Source organism: Danio rerio, chromosome 5, assembly GCF_049306965.1.
Source record: "Danio rerio strain Tuebingen ecotype United States chromosome 5, GRCz12tu, whole genome shotgun sequence".
NCBI classification, from domain to species: domain Eukaryota; kingdom Metazoa; phylum Chordata; class Actinopteri; order Cypriniformes; family Danionidae; genus Danio; species Danio rerio.
The window spans coordinates 67612501-67630000 of record NC_133180.1 but is presented as its reverse complement, the minus strand read 5'-3'; the positions used below and the strand labels follow the sequence as shown (position 1 = coordinate 67630000).

Sequence of the window (17500 nt, the reverse complement as noted above, 5' to 3'; positions counted from 1 at the left end):
ATTATCTGCATCCTACAGAATACACACGCGCGTCGTGATTATTTTGTTTTATTTAAGCGTTTAATATCCTTGTAAATGCCCCACCTGTAGTATATTTATCCCCAAATCGCCTGACAGTTTATCGGTAATTTGTAGCTGTTTATATTTGAAGCGCGCGACTGTGGCTGAAGCGTATCGCGCGCGCACGGCGGCATTGACTTACCTTATGCGCAGGTGAGAAGTTGCATTCTTCGGGCTGCTGAACACCTGCGGGATCTTTCCCGTCGAGTTCTCCCTCTCTGCTCGCTTTCAGGTGCAGAAGTAACCCTCAAACTGTCCTGGAGAAATGTCTTGCTCTCTTTCGCGTCATGCAGAGCTCGGCGCGCGCATGTTCGGCTGTGTTAACAGACAGATAAATGAACGCGTGCGCGTGACATCGGAGTGCCCGGACCGCGCCGTGCCTTCGCGCCTCACCAGGTCAGCGTCACAGGTTAATTGAATATGACCCCCTCCCCTTCGCGCCCAAAAAAAATGAATAAAATAAAACAAGGCGAAATCTCTGCTGTCTATGGCAAGCCTTTTTAACATTTAGGCTGTTTATCAAAATTGTGTTATGATATATTTCGAATGTATATTTAAAAGCATTTAAAATACAAAACACTGGAGGAAAAATATTAACTGTCTAAAATGTGCAAAGTAGCATATGTATATCTGTAAATATATTTTTATATCATAATTAGCACAGATGTACATTTCTACTCCAAACTATTTAGCAACAAAGCTAATTTTTATGAGGCTAATAAATAGACACTTTAACTCACCCTCTCTCTCTCTCTCTCTCTCTCTCTAGCTACATTAGACAACTCAGCATTTTAAAGCTTATATATTAAACATAATATATAAGTTCCAACCTATTTCATTCATTTACTTTTCCCTTTTTAGTCACTTTTATTCAAGCTTTTTTATTGTATACAATCTATGTTTAGGTCATAACGTTGTTGGGGCTGAATTATGCAATCAGTAATGAATATGTTGATTATGTAATTACACTGATTTGCATGGAATGTGTTAATGGTTCGTTCTGCTTACATTCATCACAGTGGCGGTTCTAGATTAAATAGCCTATCTTGGGCGAACCACCCCATATCCAACCCCATCCCCTCGCCCCTGAAAAACAAAAAACAGAACCATATAGAAACTATGTGGTTGACTTTTTATTACTCCTAATTTCTTAAACAATTCAGACAGCATACAAACAAACTGAAATGTTACGAATATTTCACTGCCTTTTTCTGCAAAGTCATCAATTATATCATCATTCATTTATTCATTTTCTTTTCGGCTTAGTCCCTTCATTAGTGCGCCACAGCGGAATGAACCGCTAACTTATCCAGTACGTCCTTCTAGTGGTACGTGAAGGAATCAAATATGTCATGTACATGCTACACACATTTCAAAATTTATCAAAATAGATGTATATAATATGTCATATATGACATATAGCCTATATTTCTGAGGTAATCTGCTACGTTTTTTATTTTACTTTGCAGAGTTGTAGCTGCTTTACTGGGCCTACTACACTACTGTATTTCAATACTGCTCATTTTGGTGGTACTTGGAGACAATTTATTTCTGAGGTGGTATTTGATGAAAAAACTTTGAGAACCACTGTTTTATGTAATTATCTGTTGTCTTAGACCTGACTCATGACCGAGATGACTAACCATCTTTCCTTTCTGCTTCATAGCCACAGTCAAAATAAGATCATCATCATATTATAACTTTAGTTTTGTCGACTTGCAAAGCTCACTGCGTGCCGACACCTCTGCATAAAAGTTTATCCGGTTTCACAGCGTATAAGTGGCGTTGTGAATTTTGTCGGCGTGCATGTAAACACACCGGGAGCAGCGCGTATAATAATGAGGATATTAATAATGAGGAGATTACTTTATACCAGTGTTTCTCAACCACGTTCCTGGAGGGCCACCAGCACTGCATGTTTTGGATGTCTCCTTTGTCTGTCACACCCATCACAGGTCTTTCAGTCTCTGCTAATGAGCTGATGATCTGAATCAGGTATGTTTGGTTAAGAGGACAAAATGCGCAGAGCTGGTGGTCCTCCAGGAAAATGGTTGAGAAACACTCATATATACCCCCATATTAGTTCTGTCCATGCAGAAACTTAAATTTTTCTTTTTGAAATAGTGACTGTGATTTATAATAATAAATGTGTAGTGTTTAGGGCTTCACAATTTGGTCAGCAATGTTATCCTATTATGTTTGATTAATAATTATTATTATAGGTTTTATTAATAATTTAAAGTATATAACAAAAGAAGAAAACTATTATTGTGACTCCCCTAAAAATATTTCTATACTTAAATATACTATATTTTGTGTTAAACGTAAAATACTGCATGTGACCAGTTAAAACGCAGGGGACTTTATTCTAAATTGTTTGACGAGTGTCAAATTTTATGAATAATAGGGTGTATGCAGAAGTATGCGAAAGAACTTTTAATTTGTCAGTAACCTGGGTCAAGCGATTCTGGTGAACTATGCAGTTACAAAATCGGCGTATTTAAGGTCTGTTTTCGTTAAAAATCAGATATCACTCCACTGGCTGAGAGTGATATCTGATGTAAAGTGGGCCTCAGAATGTACAAGAAGCACTGCATTAAATTAGATTTTTCCCTGCCATGTCTTTAAAATGTGAACATTTATTTGACTCCAATTGAGCTTCTGCGCTAGCCTACTAATCCTGACCCGTGTGTGTGTAAGCGGCTTTTCATCTCGTTTTACGCCTGAGCAACTTAATGAATGCCAAAGTCTATTAAACTGATTATATTTTTCTTACATTACAACATCGATGCTGTAAAAGGAACTGTATAAAAATGGGAAAAAGTCACATTAACCGCTCACCGGAAGTTTATCAGTATAGAAAGAAACACTAGAGCTGCGTCCCAAATGGCACACTATACACTATGCACTCATGCACTATGTACTTATGCACTTACACACTCAACAGGATAGTATATGTATGTAGTGTCGTCCCAAATGGCACACTAAGGTGTTTTTACTAAGCGGAAATTCAAACCGTTTCCCTGATGACGTTTGACGGTTGCCAAATCAGTGAAATAAACGACAGATTTATCAGATAATACCTGCCGTGAGTATTGCCGCATTCACCATCGGGAGGCGCTATAATCACTCTCGTAGGAGAATTTTGCTTTCACCATCCAAAATAAATAAAGTTATTCAACATGTGCGTCCGATAGCTCCGCCCTTTCCGCTACGTAAGCAAACCTGCGGTCGTTGAGTGCGTGAAGTGTCCGTAGCTGCGTCCCAAATCGCATACTTATGCACTATTCTACGCCATTTTGTAGTATAAATAGTGTAAGTAGTGTGTTCACACTGAAAACCATAAAAATAATAAGTGCACTTTAATTTCCCGGATGATGCACTCATTCAGCCGCTAAAATGAAGTGTGTAATGATGGACACTTCACGCACTCAAGCTGCGTCCCAAATGGCACACTATACACTATGCACTCATGCACTATGTACTTATGCACTTACACACTCAACAGGGTAGTATATGTATGTAGTGTCGTCCCAAATGGCACACTAATGTTTTTTTTACTAAGCGGAAATTCAAACCGTGTCCCTGATGACGTTTGACGGTTGCCAAATCATTGAAGTAAACGGCCGAATTATCAAATAATACCTGCCGTGAGTATTGCCGCAATCACTATCGGGAGGCGCTATAATCACTCTCGTAAAAGAATTTTGCTTTCACCATCCAAATTAAATAAAGTTATTCAACATGTGCGTCCGATAGCTCCGCCCCTTCCGCTACGTAAGTAAACCTGCGGTCGTTGAGTGCGTAAAGTGTCCATCATTACACACTTCATTTTAGCAGCTGAATGAGGGCATCATCCGGGTAATTAAAGTGCACTTATTATTTTTAGAGTTTTCAGTGTGAACGCACTACTTACACTATTTATACTACAAAATGGCGTAGAATAGTGCATAAGTATGCGATTTGGGACGCAGCTTCAACGACCTATTTATACTACAAAATGGCGTAGAATAGTGCATAAGTATGCGATTTGGGACGCAGCTTCAACGACCTATTTATACTACAAAATGGCGTAGAATAGTGCATAAGTATGCGATTTGGGACGCAGCTTAGCTCTGCATATAGGCTACCCTATTGTTAGCTTATAAAGTTTGTCATGACTTAATATTTGCTTGAAACCAAGTTTTATAAAGTAAACTTGACTAATAACAGTTAATAATAAATTAATTTGACTTAATTCCATGAAATATACTTATAAATTTACTTTATTTTTTTACAGATAAAAGTTCGTGTCGGTTAAAAAAAAGAAGTCACGATAAAAGAAAACACAGGACCCATGCGTACGTGTTAAGATTACATTAAAAAATACAAATCTACACATACAGGTCTTGTCCTACTATAAGCTTTAATGACTAAATGTTAAAGCGGCTTGCCATATAGCTGTCAACAGCATATCTGTCTCCTTGCGTAAACAAGCAGCGCGTCATGCGCGGTAAATACCAGAGTAAATACCAGCACTCTGAAGAAGAGCATGCGTTAAGAAAACTCCTCACTGACATCCTGAACGTGGACATATCCACTTATACCTTCTTCAACCCGGCGACCGCTCTGCAGAGGTGATCTTCAGTTCATTTGCGTGACTCTGTCGTAATCGACTATTGTCATCACTTTCTGAAAACGAATGCATGCTGTATCAACCGACGGTCGGTCACTTAGCAACCTCGTCTTTTCTTTTCTGTTGCTAAGTAACCACGTGGTTCTTACCTGTTCGCTTCACGTCACCCGTACAGTCGGCAGCTGTGTTGTGTTTCCAGGTGAGACAGATCCGCGCTGCTTGTGGTTCCTAATTATTCCCATTTATTCAGTTAATCACTTCCATCTTCTGCCATTCCCCCCTTTCAGACTGAAGAATAGCGATTTAAATGCCACAAGGGAGAGAGCTGGTAATTGTTAAAAAGGTTTCTCTTGCATTTGGTTAGTCGTTAAAAAGGTTTAAAACTACATTCAGTTAAGCTTAAACGGAAGCAGAACTGCACAAGTTTGATTTAAGGGTCTTCATGCAAAATTTAAATGTCCAAAAAAATAAAAGGTGTATTTTTAATGCAGAATATTAAAGAATATATTTTTTTTAGCTGAAACTGTGGTTCTTTTTGATGCATAAAATAATGATGAATGTCAGTAGCAGTACTACACTACCTAGCAATTGTCTTTTCGCCTATCCAAGTTTTAGGAACAACAAGTAATAACTTCTAGTTGGTCATTTGGTGTCAGAAGTGGCTTATATGAAAGGCAAAGGCCTCTAGATTACACTTATTTTACTAAAATAAAATATGATCATGCCTTGATTTTTAATTATTTAATTAGGACAAGAGATCTGACTTTGTTTAGACAAAAGAAATAATGTCCAGTATTGTGTAAGACTCCAATGAGCTTGGAGAACTGCATCCATACATCTCTGCAATGACTCAAATAACTTATTAATAAAGTCATTTGGAATGGGAAAGAAAGCGTTCTTGCAGGACTCCCAGAGTTCATCAAGATTCTTTGGATTCATCTTCAATGCCTCCTCATTCATTTTACCCCAGACATGAAGCAGGGTGTCTCTGTACATTGCTGCATTCATCTTTCCCTCTATCCTGACTAGTCTTCCAGTTCCTGCTGCTGAAAAACATCCCCTCAGCATGATGCTGCCATCACCATGCTTCACTGTAGGGATGCTATTAGCCTGGTGATGAGCGGTGCCTGGTTTTCTCCAAACGTAACGCCCGGCCTTCACTTGAAAGAGTTCAATTTTATTCTCATCAGACTAGAGAATTTAGTTTCTTATGGTCTGAGAGTCCTTCAGATGCCTTTTGGCAATTTCCAGGCAGGGAGTGGCTTCCTTCTCGCCACTCTGCCATACAGGCCTGATTGGTGGATTGCTGCACAGATGGCTGTCCTTCTGTAAGGTTCTCCTCTCTACACAGAAGAACACTGGAGCTCAGACAGAGTGACCATCGGGTTATTGATCACCTCACTGACTAAGGCGCTTCTCCCCCGATCACTCAGCTTAGATGGCCAGCCAGCTCTAGGAAGAGTCCTGCTAGAGTCCTGCTGGTTCCAAATTTGATCCACTTATGGATGATAGAGGCCGCTGTGCTCATTGAAACTATCAGAGCAGCAGAAATTTTTCTGTAACCTTCCACAGCCTTGTGCTTCGAGACAATCCTGCATCTGAGGTCTACAGACAATTCCTTTGTCTTCATGCTTGGTTTGTGCTTTAACATGCACCGTCAACACAGGGAGCTTATATAGCGGGGTGTATGCCTTTTCAAATCATGTCCGATCAAATGAATTGACCACAGGTGAACTCCAATTAAGCTGCTGAAACATCTCAAGAATGATCAGTGGAGACAGAATGTAGCTGAGCTCAATTTAGAGCTTCAGGGCAAAGACTGTGAATACTGATGTACATCTGATTTTTCAGGTTTTTGATTTTTAATTAATTTGCAACAATTAAAAAAAAACTTTTTTCCCATTGTCATTACGGGCTATTGTGTGTAGGATTTTGAGTAAATAAATTAATTTAATTAATTTTAAAATAAGGCTGTGACATAATTTTTTTTTTTTTTTTTTTAAAGTGAAGCGCTATGAATACTTTCCAGATGCACTGGATACCAACCCTAAGCCCTAACTACTTGTGGTGTAAGTCCCTCAATTGGACAGTTAAAAAAGTTCAAATGTGCCAATAAATATACGACAAATGTACATAATTATTAGTAAATGAGACGCAATAGCTCTTGAATATTTTTTTAAATGCTTTTCAATTACATGTCTTATCTGAATTGAAAAAGTCTTGTTGGAGCCTCATATTATTTTTGCTCTTCAGTGAGTTGAGAAGCACTTGGACTGGATGGATGGGTCTCTAGATGTGTTCAAACTCTACAAGCAACAAGCTCTTTTGTTGTGAGCATCTGGGGGGAAAAGCACAGCTATAGGAGAAATGATGCACAACACCCGAAGACTCCAGTATGACCCGTAAGTACACAAGTAAGTAGAGCGTACACCATTAGAAATTGCTCAAATGGATCTCAAAACTGCACCTCGAATGCTCTCATAAATCTTTTTAGAGTGCACAAGGTAGAAGAGCTGTTCAGTATTCAGTTCAGCACTATTGCAGACCTGAGTGATTACGATACGCCTGCGTCATGTCCAGCTCTGAGCGAACACATCATACCATCACAGACTTGCTCAAACATATTTAAATCAATGCTGCTGTCGATGTAGCAAGGCCCCCTATAAACAACACTTGTGTTAGATACAGTTGAAACCAGAAGTTTACATACACTCTAAAAAATGGAACATAAAAATTTTTTTTTAAATGTCGGATGATAAATCATACTAAATGTTTAATGTTTTAGGTCAGTTAGGATTACCTAAATCATTTACATTTGCTAAATGCCACAATAATGAAAGATTTTTTTTTTTTGAGAATTTCTCAATTTCTAGACAGTCAAAAGTTTACTTACATTTCCTTGCTCTTTTCTTGGCTTTGCTTTTAAACTGTATAACTCTGGTCAAATGTTTTGGATATCCTTCCACAAGCTTCTCAAAATAGTTTAAAGGAATTTTGGCCTGTTCCTCCTGACAGAATTGGTGTAACTGAGTAAGATTTGTTGGCTGTCTTGCTCGCACAAGCTTTTTCAACTCTGCCCACAAATTTTCTATAGGATTGAGATCAGGGCTTTGTGATGGCCGCTCTAAAAAATTCACTCTGTTGTCCTTAAAGCACATTTTAACTAATTCGGCAGTATGCTTAGGGTCATGGTCTGTTTGGAAGACCCATTTGTGGCCAAGTTTTAATTTCCTGGCTGATACCTTGAGATGTTGCTTCAGTATTTCTACATAATGTTCTTTCTTCATGATGCCATCTATGCTGTGAAGTGGACCAGTCCCTCCTACAGCAAAACAGCCCCACAACATGATGCTGCCGCCCCCATACTTCACAGTTGGGATGGTGTTCCTGGGCTTGTAAGCTTTCCCCTTTGTCCTCCAAATGTAACACTGGTCATTATGGCCAAAGAGTTCAATCTTAGTTCCGTCAGACCACAGGACGTGTCTCCAAAATTTAGTCTTTGTGTCAGTGTAAATTAGCAAATTGTAATCTGGCTTTTTTTTTTGGTGATTCTGGCTTGTTGATTTTGCCATGTTGTCACAAAAGCGAAAATGATTTCTGAATGTATAAAGACAAATTTAATACTACAGTTTGTTAAAGGGCCATGAAACCCCCTCGTTTCAGCAGGGTGTTTTCACACCTCTACTTTGGAAAAAGTCAGAAAAGTGGGCGTGTCCAGCTGTTTAGGGGGGAGTGTCAGAGGAACTAAAGTGGAAGGGTGTGGGAGTGTCTATATGGGCACGCGCGAGTTTCAGTCAAAATACTCACACACAGGAGAAAGTGATGGTGTTTAACCTACATGGACATCTGTAGTGGAATTATTTGCCAAATTATTAAATGGTGGACAGTCGCGTACACTGTAATCCACACGTGAGTCTGAGCTCTCACAGAGAGAAAAAGAAAACGAAACTTAACGGCAGCAAACTATAAAACAACACTTCACGCTTGTTTTGCCAACACAACGATGCGTCCATGTCGTGTAAACACAGAAATAAATATTAATGAAGTTGCACAATAGAGCGCGCTGATTGGTTTGAACCAAGCCTTACTCATGCATTAATGCAGCAGGCTGTAAGACGTAATAAGACTCACTCTGGCACAGACGCCCAGTCTGCACGCTGGAATACAACGCTATTATGTCATGACCGTGACGCAGCTTCAAAAATTCGTTTCAAACAGGAAGTACGAATTTGCTTGAAATAACGCAAAAACAACCAATTTACACTTTTTAGTGAAATATAGGTGTCCTAATAGTGTTTTTAGCAGTGTGGGACACATATACGACTGTCAACAGCTCAAAAAATGTGTTTTGGTGTTTCGTGACCCTTTAAAAGAATTTGCGAAATTTGCACGTATTACAGAACGACAAACATCATTTTGGGGAGGCCAACACTGCTGACTTTATTTGGAATCATAACGATCCATAAAATAAATCATGGAAAAAAATGATCAGACTTTATTTTTTGTTGCATTTCAATACTAAGATGATCTGACTGACAATAGAAATGTTTTTCATTAAAACTCAACATTTTGCACATATAAAGGTTGCCCTATTAATACTCCACCTTATTACACAAGGGTTCTACTGGCAGATGTTTATTAGACGCTGCTCACATGCAGGTTCACACAGGCACATTAGCAACAAAACATTCACATTTAAATCACCAGCACCACCTGAAAGACTAATAAAGTGATCCATCTATTTCATCGGATATTATTGATGTCTATTTAGAATATATTGCATCCCTACATTAGTGTATTAGTTTTCAACCAAAAGCTGAGCGATGCTTTATGTATTAATGTAGAACGTTACACCAAAGGGACCAAAATATTAATGCACAAATCTCACAAGCACGATATATCACAAATGAATGGACTCAATCTGGGAATGAATATCAGATGACCCACTTACACAAGATCAATCGATAGAAAGTCGGTTTTCTGCTTCACGTTAGGTTGATTTATAGCAGTTGAAACCATCGGAGACGTTGATGGAGTGTTGACATGTTGGTGAACGATTACACGAAATGTTAAAAAAAGGAATGTGACGTTTTTTTTATGTTGGTCAAAAAGCATGCGAGGCTACTATCAGATAGCTAGCATGTACTATTAAGCGTTTTCATTTTGGCTAACATCGGGATATAGTGGTCTTGAAATGAAAATACACTCGCAACACGTTTCTAAATATTCCACGCACGTTTTTTTCCTGTTCGTACATGATAATGGCATGTGAAGGTGAACGCATTCAAACAATTGAAAAGAACGATAGAAATCACATGGGAGCTGTGTTGCCAAATCCCCACTTTTTTTTTCAACCACATCGAGACATTTGGCAAGAACAGAACTTTGCAGGGCACATCGAGTAAAACTGGTACCTATGGATGGAAAACAACGGCAGAAAATTATTGGAGAGCAGGATTCTATGCCGGTGGTGGCGGCGGCTGGGGAAGAAGAGGTGTGTGTAGAGGAAGAAAAAGGACAAGAGAGACGCTCAGTTCTTCAGAGTGGCATCGTACATCTGGTACACGTACTGAGAAACCTCTGGAGCCCTGCACTTCAGAGACAGCTGGAAGAGAAAGACGAGATATTTGTAACGTTAATTGTGAAGCGCACGGATAAAGAGAAGAACAAATCAACACTCAATACTATGCTTTAAATTCTTAACACTGTAATTCACAGGTGTCAAACTCAGTTCCAAAAGGGCCACAGCTCTGCACAGTTTAGTTCCAACCCTAATTAAACACACCTGATTAAACTAATTGAGTTCTTCAGGCTTGTTTGAAACCTACAGGTAAGTGTGTTGGAGCAGGGTTGGAACTAAACTGTGCAGGGCTTCGGCCCCCCAGGAATTGAGTTTGACCCCACTGCTGTAATTAAAATGTAATCAAACACTGAATTTTATAATTAATATTAGAAACATTTTCTTTTGCTTAGTCCCTTATTTATAAGCACTCACCACAGTGGAATGAACCACCAACTATTGCGGCATATGTTCTACACAGTGGATTTTTTGACAATAAAACCACACATTGTTTTATGTATAGCAGGCCTAATTAATCAGTTTAAAAATATTTTTATGCATCGATGCAGAATCAGCATCAATACACATGATGAAAAAGATTCCACAGCACTTTTTTATATTACAGATTTTGAATTGAAACAGCTTGTGATGCTAACAACGAAAATCATAAACAGAGGGTTAACAAACTCCAGGGTAAGGCTAATATATGCGCTGACCTTTAATGCATTTAAAAAGATTTGCAACCGACCAAAAAGAGGTTTTAAGAAAAGCACAGCCCATCAACAAATGTCTATTATATTCAACACGTACATTAAGTTATTTTATTAAACTCACTCACTGATCTACACTACCGGTCAAAAGTTTGGGGTCAGTTATTTATTTTCTTCTTATTAATTTTATTTAATAATTTAATTATATAATTAATTAATAAATATATAATTTATTATATTTTAAAAACAATTGTTAAATACTTATTTTTTAAATATTTATTTATTACTTACTTTATGCAGTTTTAAGTAAAATGATTACTACCTGTTTCTTTTATTACTATTACCATTAATAATAACAATAATAATATTTAATATTAGAGCGATTTCTGAAGGATCATGTGACTCTAAAGACCAAAGTAATAAAGCTAAAAATTCATCATTAAAATCACTGGAATAAATATAATTATAAACTACTTTTAAACAGTTATTTTATAGCGCAATAACATTTCACAATTTTACCATTTCTCCTGTATTTTTGATTAAATTTTTGAATTAAAGTTTTGGTGAGCAGGAGAAACTTATTTTAAAACATTTTAAAAATCTTACTAACCCCAAACTTTTGCCCGGTAGTGTATGTTATAATAATAATAATAATATTATTAATAATAATAATAATAACAACAGCAATAATAATAATAATAAGATAAATTGTATATATTATATTATATTATATAATTATATTATTTTATCTATTAATGGTAGCCTTTTGTCTAACAAACAAAAATGCGTTTGGCATGGCAGTCAATATGAAAATTAGCCACTGCCCTACCCTATGCAGCAAAATCCTCCTTTTAGACCTGGCATTAGAAGTGTTGATATTTTCTTTGTTGTTAAATTGCAAAAATCTGTCAAGAATCTGAAATCATTCTCTTTTTTATGAGGCCAATTGACAACCGAACGTGTAATTCAGCAGTAAATATTTGACCTTTGAAATGTAAAAGTCCAAATGATTGCCTAAACAAGATTACTACACTACAGACAAGACTACGTTACAATAAATGAAACAACCAATTTAATGCTGAAAACAAGTCAAACCAGTGTAATATATTATTATACCTCTCTCGTAATACTCATTTGTCATTTTATTACTTATGTTCTTGACCAGCAAATCAGAAAAGTCCGCTGGCCAGCAGGAGTTTTGGTTTGGTTTTCAGAGCTGCTGCGAACTCCAGTCAAAAACAGTGCTCATTGGTGCGGAGTTGGACAGTTCCATTTTTGTGCTAAGGGGGACTTTAATTTGATTGACAAACTTACAATAGCTAAAGTGTACTGTTGTCATCAACATTAAATTACATTCGTATTCCGCCTTACACCCTTTACATGTTTTCAAAGATTGCATTTTTTTTCTGTGCTGCTATCTCCGTGGTCTCTGGCCAGCCTTCCCCAGCCTAACACACGCTCTGCTTATGATGAAAATATTTTAGTTTTGGTAATAATACTATCCATTAAGCTTATTTGTCTAATGGCATTTGATAATCTGCTTGCATGTCATTGTTTTACCTTGGTTTTCATGTCCCCTTGCAAGTAGAGGCGGGTGCCACTTTCTGGGTCGTGACTGGCCAGTCGAGACCATGACAACCCCAATGGGCTATTTACTGGATTTATGGATATGCTCCTGAATGCAATAATATGTGCTGTGAGTGACCTGCTCTAAAGGTTTTGTCCTAGAGTTACAGCTCTGTTTTTTAATCAAAAAGCCTTGAGGACAGACAAATAAAGCACTTTTATTTTATTAATTATATTATTAATAGGCGCTTCTCTTTAAATGTCACTATACTCCGACTGAACAAATATATAAATCTCAGTGACGTTTCCTTCGATTGATTGTGACTCTCGGACCACCAGGTACATAATCCCGTATACAGCAGGGTATGTACCGGTTAGCCCGACTTGAGGAATGTATTTCCAGGGGTCTCGGCTCCTGGCAGACTACAGCACTCCATCACTGGCTGTTCGGTCAAACTGCGCCGGCTCGGTGGAGTCCAGTTATCATCTGTTCAGATCGGAGCCACAGCTGCTGCCAGAATTACTGATGGCTGAAGTCTCATTAAAAATCAATTGTCTGGGATCAGGTAGGGTTTCTGATCGCGCGGAGCTGACCGGAGCCTCAGGGGGCCGCCGGCAATCAGGCTCAGCAGAGGTGGCCGAACAGATGCCTTCTAAATAATCAACTGCTAATCAACAGAATAATCTATTTAGGATCTTCTTATTTTGGCCACCAACTTCTCAGCAGAATAACAGAGTCCAAAGTTGCTGCAGCCAACCAGTCAGTCAGGATTGGCTTTGTTGTTGTTTTTGTCTCGGGGACTACAATGCATTTTGGAATTATCGAGCTGCAAAAAGAGAAAAATTCTCTCATGAATTATTTATTGAATCTTTCACAGCCTGTTCCATCAGATGCCATTTTTATTCTTTTCAAGCACCCGCCAAAACAACAGGATTGTGGGAAATCAGAGGCAGTGAACGAAACATCAGTGCTGCCTTCAAAAATAAAAAACAGTGTTCAATCTCTGGACATGCCCCGAGTCTGGATATGGCCTCATGTTATCCAGCTAGGGTTTCAAAACAGAAGAATCAAATGATGTTTGGGTTTTTTAATAGTTTGCGCATTTCACATTCTTCCATCGTGTTGAACACCATGACAAACATTTTTTATGGGAGTTTCATGCACTGCTATTAAAGAGATAGTTCACCCAAAATTTATTGTCCCTCATGTTGTTTTAAAACCTTTTTGAGATTCTTTAATGAGTTGAAGACAAAAGAAGATATTTTGAAGAATGCTGGTAGCTTAAACCTATTGACTTCCATAGTAATACTACAGTATATATATTTTTCAAAATGAGGGTCCATATTGGCATAATAGCATCACACAGTTGCTGCAGATTTCTCAGCTGCACATCCATGATGCGAATCTCTCGTTCCACCAAAAATGCTCTATTGGATTGAGTTCTGGTGACTGTGGAGGCCATTTGAGTACAGTGAACTCATTGTCATGTTTAAAAAACCAGTCTAGGATGATTCACACTTTATAACATGGTGTGTTATCCTGCTGGAAGTAGCCATCAGAAGATTATGTGGTCATAAAGGAATGGACATGGTCAGCAACAATACTCATGTAGGCTGTGGCGTTGACACAATGCTCAGTTGGTACAAGTGAGCCCAAAGTGTGCCAAGAAAAAATCCCCCACACCATTACACCACAACCAGCAGCCTGAACCATTGATACAAGACAGGATGAATCCATGCTTTCATGTTATTGGCGCCAATTTCTAATCCTACTATCTGAATGTCGCAGCAGAAATTGAGACTCATCAGACCAGGCAACGTTTTTCCAATTTTCTATTGTCCAATTTTGGTGAGCCTGTGCCAATTGTAGCCTCAGTTTCCTGTTCTTAGCAGACAGGAGTGGCACCAGGTGTGGTCTTCTGCTGCTGTAGCCCATTCGCCTCAAGGTTGGATGTGTTTAGCGTTCAGAGACACTCTTCTGCATACCTTGATTGTAACGAGTGGTTATTGAGTTACTGTTGCCTTTTTATCAGCTGGAACCCGTCTGGCCATTCTCCTCTCACCTCTGGCATCAACAAGGCATTTGCACCCACAGAACTGCCGCTCACTGGATATTTTGTCTTTTTCAGACCATTCTCTGTAAACCCTAGAGATGGTTGTGCGTGAAAATTCCAGTAGATTAGCAGTTAACTGCAGCAGCATCTTGACAATGTCTACATGCCTAAATACATTGAGTTAGTAGCATGTGATTGGCTGATTAGAAATTTGTTAATGATCAGTTGAACAGGTGTAACTAATAAAGTGACCAGTGAGTGAATGTGGTGTTTGATGTTTTTTTTTTTAATTATTGTTTTACTTTGTTTGTTTATTATGCTTTATATTTGTATTTATATTAGTCAAATATTGTTTTGAGTGTGTGTTTGACGCATTTCAGGGAATTGTGCTGCAATACCGTCCTGTCAAACTTTAAACAAATTAAACTAAACTTTTAGTAGACATATTATACTTACTAATGTATGCTTACATTTTATGTGTAAAGTTTTTAGTTACTATACTCTCAAAATCATTCCGCATAATTTTTTTTTTTTTGCAAAATTATGAATTATAGATAAATAGATCGATTATATTGATAGACAGAGATAAATTATTCAACTTATTCTTCGCCGCCGAGCGGGCGCTTCCATTTGAATCTTTTTGGCTCGAGACTTCCGGTCTCATTCACTTCCATTCATTTTTAGACATTAAAAACTGCTCGTTTCGCTGTTTGATGTTGCAAATCGATATTTCCTTATCATATTATTCTACTTGGTCTGTATAGTCATGCAAACATTTGTTTGTAGAGCAAGTAGTTTGACCGTTTTCTGCCGTTAATTATTTCTAGTCATTTCTCCCATAGGCGACTGAATCTGAAGTTCTAAAACTCTAAGTCTAGGTCTCTAATACTTTTTACATCTCTGGAAATAAGCCACTAGTTGATAATGGAAATTGTTACATAAACTAAAGCGTTACACCCCATTCACACGGGGCGTCAGCGTCAACGCTTCCCATTCACTTTGAATGGGTGACGTCAGGCGTTGCCGAACTGCATTGTGGATCCGTTGGCGCCGCTTCAGAGGTGTTGCTCGCTGCAGAAGTTGAAACTAGTTCAACTTTAAGCGCCGACGGAAGCGTCGGCCAATCAGATCGCTGTATGCAAATACACCAGCTACACAGTGGTCTATTGCTGACGGAATTTCATTGGCTGATGCTGCTATGATATTGAACTTCAGACACGCCTTCAGTCAAGCGTTGACGCTGAAGCCCCGTGTGAATGGGGCGTTACTCAGATATATGCAAATTTGTACTCCTTAAAAGTATTAAAAGAGCTACTGAATACATTAAATAGGGATGTAACGGTATTGTAAATACCATCATACCGCAATATTAATTTTTTTCAATATTACCGTAGTCGCATGACTCGGTAAAACTATAGGTCTTCTGAGAAAATTTCCTAAAGAACTGAGAAAACCCTAAAGCGGGTGTTGTCGCCGTGCGCGTACTGAATAGTGGTGTTGTCGCGCGAGTTCTTATGAGCTGTGTTGTCGCGCGCGTTCTGATCAGCTGTGTTGTCGCGCGCGTACTGTAAAGCGGGGACGGAGGGTATGTCGCTTTTGGGCACTTTTGATCATTTTGGAAGGGAACTTTCTATCCAAGACTAAAAAGGGCATGTGCACTGCACAGGTTGAGCCCTGTGTGTGGGGTGTTGGGGAATACGACTAATAATCAGTCATGGGGACTGCAGAAACACAGCACACTGTTTAGATTGATGCAGACATGAGATCTCTATCTCACTCATGGTTTGTCCTCTCAAGTGGGGGAAAGACAATGCACAACGTTACCCACTGCTGTCAACCTGGGCCAAGTCATATCTCTCTTGTCCCAGAAACCTCAGTCCCAAATGAGAGGGGTTTTTTTCTGTTGCAGGGGACATTGTAAATACCCAGAGATACCAGCTTTTACCAGATTATATTTATATGATAATTTTCCTTTAAACCCATCTCTATCTAAGTGAGTGAGTGATTAAATGTTGAATGTGATGAGTTTTCAACAATACTAAATTGAAACTTAATTTTTTTACATGGTTTAATATTTTTTTGTTATTAAAATTGAAGTTCCTGTTTCAAAGCTTACAGATAGATGACTAATTTGTATGTCATTGACACTTTTGGCACTTTTTTGGAGTATTTTCATAAGTTTTGTTTTTTCCTGTAAATGATTCAATAAATACCGTACCGTGACATTCACACCGAGGTATTACCGTACCGTGAAATTCTGATACCGTTACATCCCTAATATTAAACAATGTTTCCATGTTTCATCCTTCAGACACTGCTTGTTTTTCTTTGTACACACTCAAACAAACACACTTAAACAAACACACATTTACACTGCATGCCAAGCAGCCAGTCGTGACAATATGAAGAGGGCTTTTCTGTCTAGCTTGTCATAAAGCCAGTTTTATCCCAGTGCTTTGTATTAGTTGACTAAGCATCAAAACTGCCGGATGCGGCGCAGTAATTTGTCAACCTTGCTCGCTCATATGATTATAACAAACCTCAGTCAAAATTTACATCTGGAACTCATTAAACTCCAGCGTCAGGTTTTTTTGGCAAGGAAAGGTTCGCTGCAGGTGCTCATCCTGCGTTCAGCGCCTCAGTGGGCATAAGACTGTTTGACCACTGCTGTTTGGCTTCACATGAATCATAAAACATGCATGTGTAGACCTTGAATGGATGATGAGCACTCGTTGCCATACTTTCCATCTCAATTTTAAAAAAAGCAAGCAGATTTGATGGGCGATAAGAGGTTTGTGAAGAACTGTTCATGCTTGAGAGTCGATGCTGCCCACGGGCTAATATGAATTATATAATAACACAACACATTTATATGTACCTGTACTGAAAGATATAGACATTCTATTATGGAAAGTGATACAAAGTAACTCAAATC

At 38.4% G+C, this 17500-nt stretch overlaps 3 protein-coding genes and 1 long non-coding RNA gene across 9 annotated transcripts in view; 1 reads left to right on the top strand and 3 right to left on the bottom strand.

Moving 5' to 3' along the window:
- rasl10b (RAS like family 10 member B) overlaps nt 1-454 on the bottom strand; it is a 36314-nt gene extending 35860 nt beyond the window's left edge. For both annotated transcript variants that reach the window (XM_073951557.1, XM_073951558.1), the window contains exon 1: nt 203-454. The gene's annotated coding sequence lies outside the window, so the exon portion shown is untranslated. The remainder of the gene's footprint in view (nt 1-202) is intronic.
- lrwd1 (leucine-rich repeats and WD repeat domain containing 1) overlaps nt 1-17500 on the bottom strand; it is a 779065-nt gene that overhangs the window by 520176 nt on the left and 241389 nt on the right. The gene's annotated exons all lie outside the window — the stretch shown is intronic.
- LOC141385645 (uncharacterized) lies at nt 4562-12819 on the top strand. Its single transcript, XR_012406442.1, has 3 exons — nt 4562-8315; nt 9049-11102; nt 11984-12819. It is a non-coding gene; the product is annotated as an uncharacterized lncRNA (long non-coding RNA).
- Nucleotides 9090-17500, bottom strand: part of ap2b1 (adaptor related protein complex 2 subunit beta 1) — a 67081-nt gene continuing 58670 nt past the window's right edge. For 3 of the 4 annotated variants that reach the window (XR_012405774.1, XM_068221111.2, NM_199919.2), the window contains 1 exon segment: nt 9090-10280. Coding sequence is in view for 2 of the 4 variants with exons in the window: in XM_068221111.2 (XP_068077212.1) it covers nt 10206-10280 (75 nt within the window). In the remaining 2 variants the exon portion in view is untranslated. 4 annotated transcript variants of the gene reach the window in all.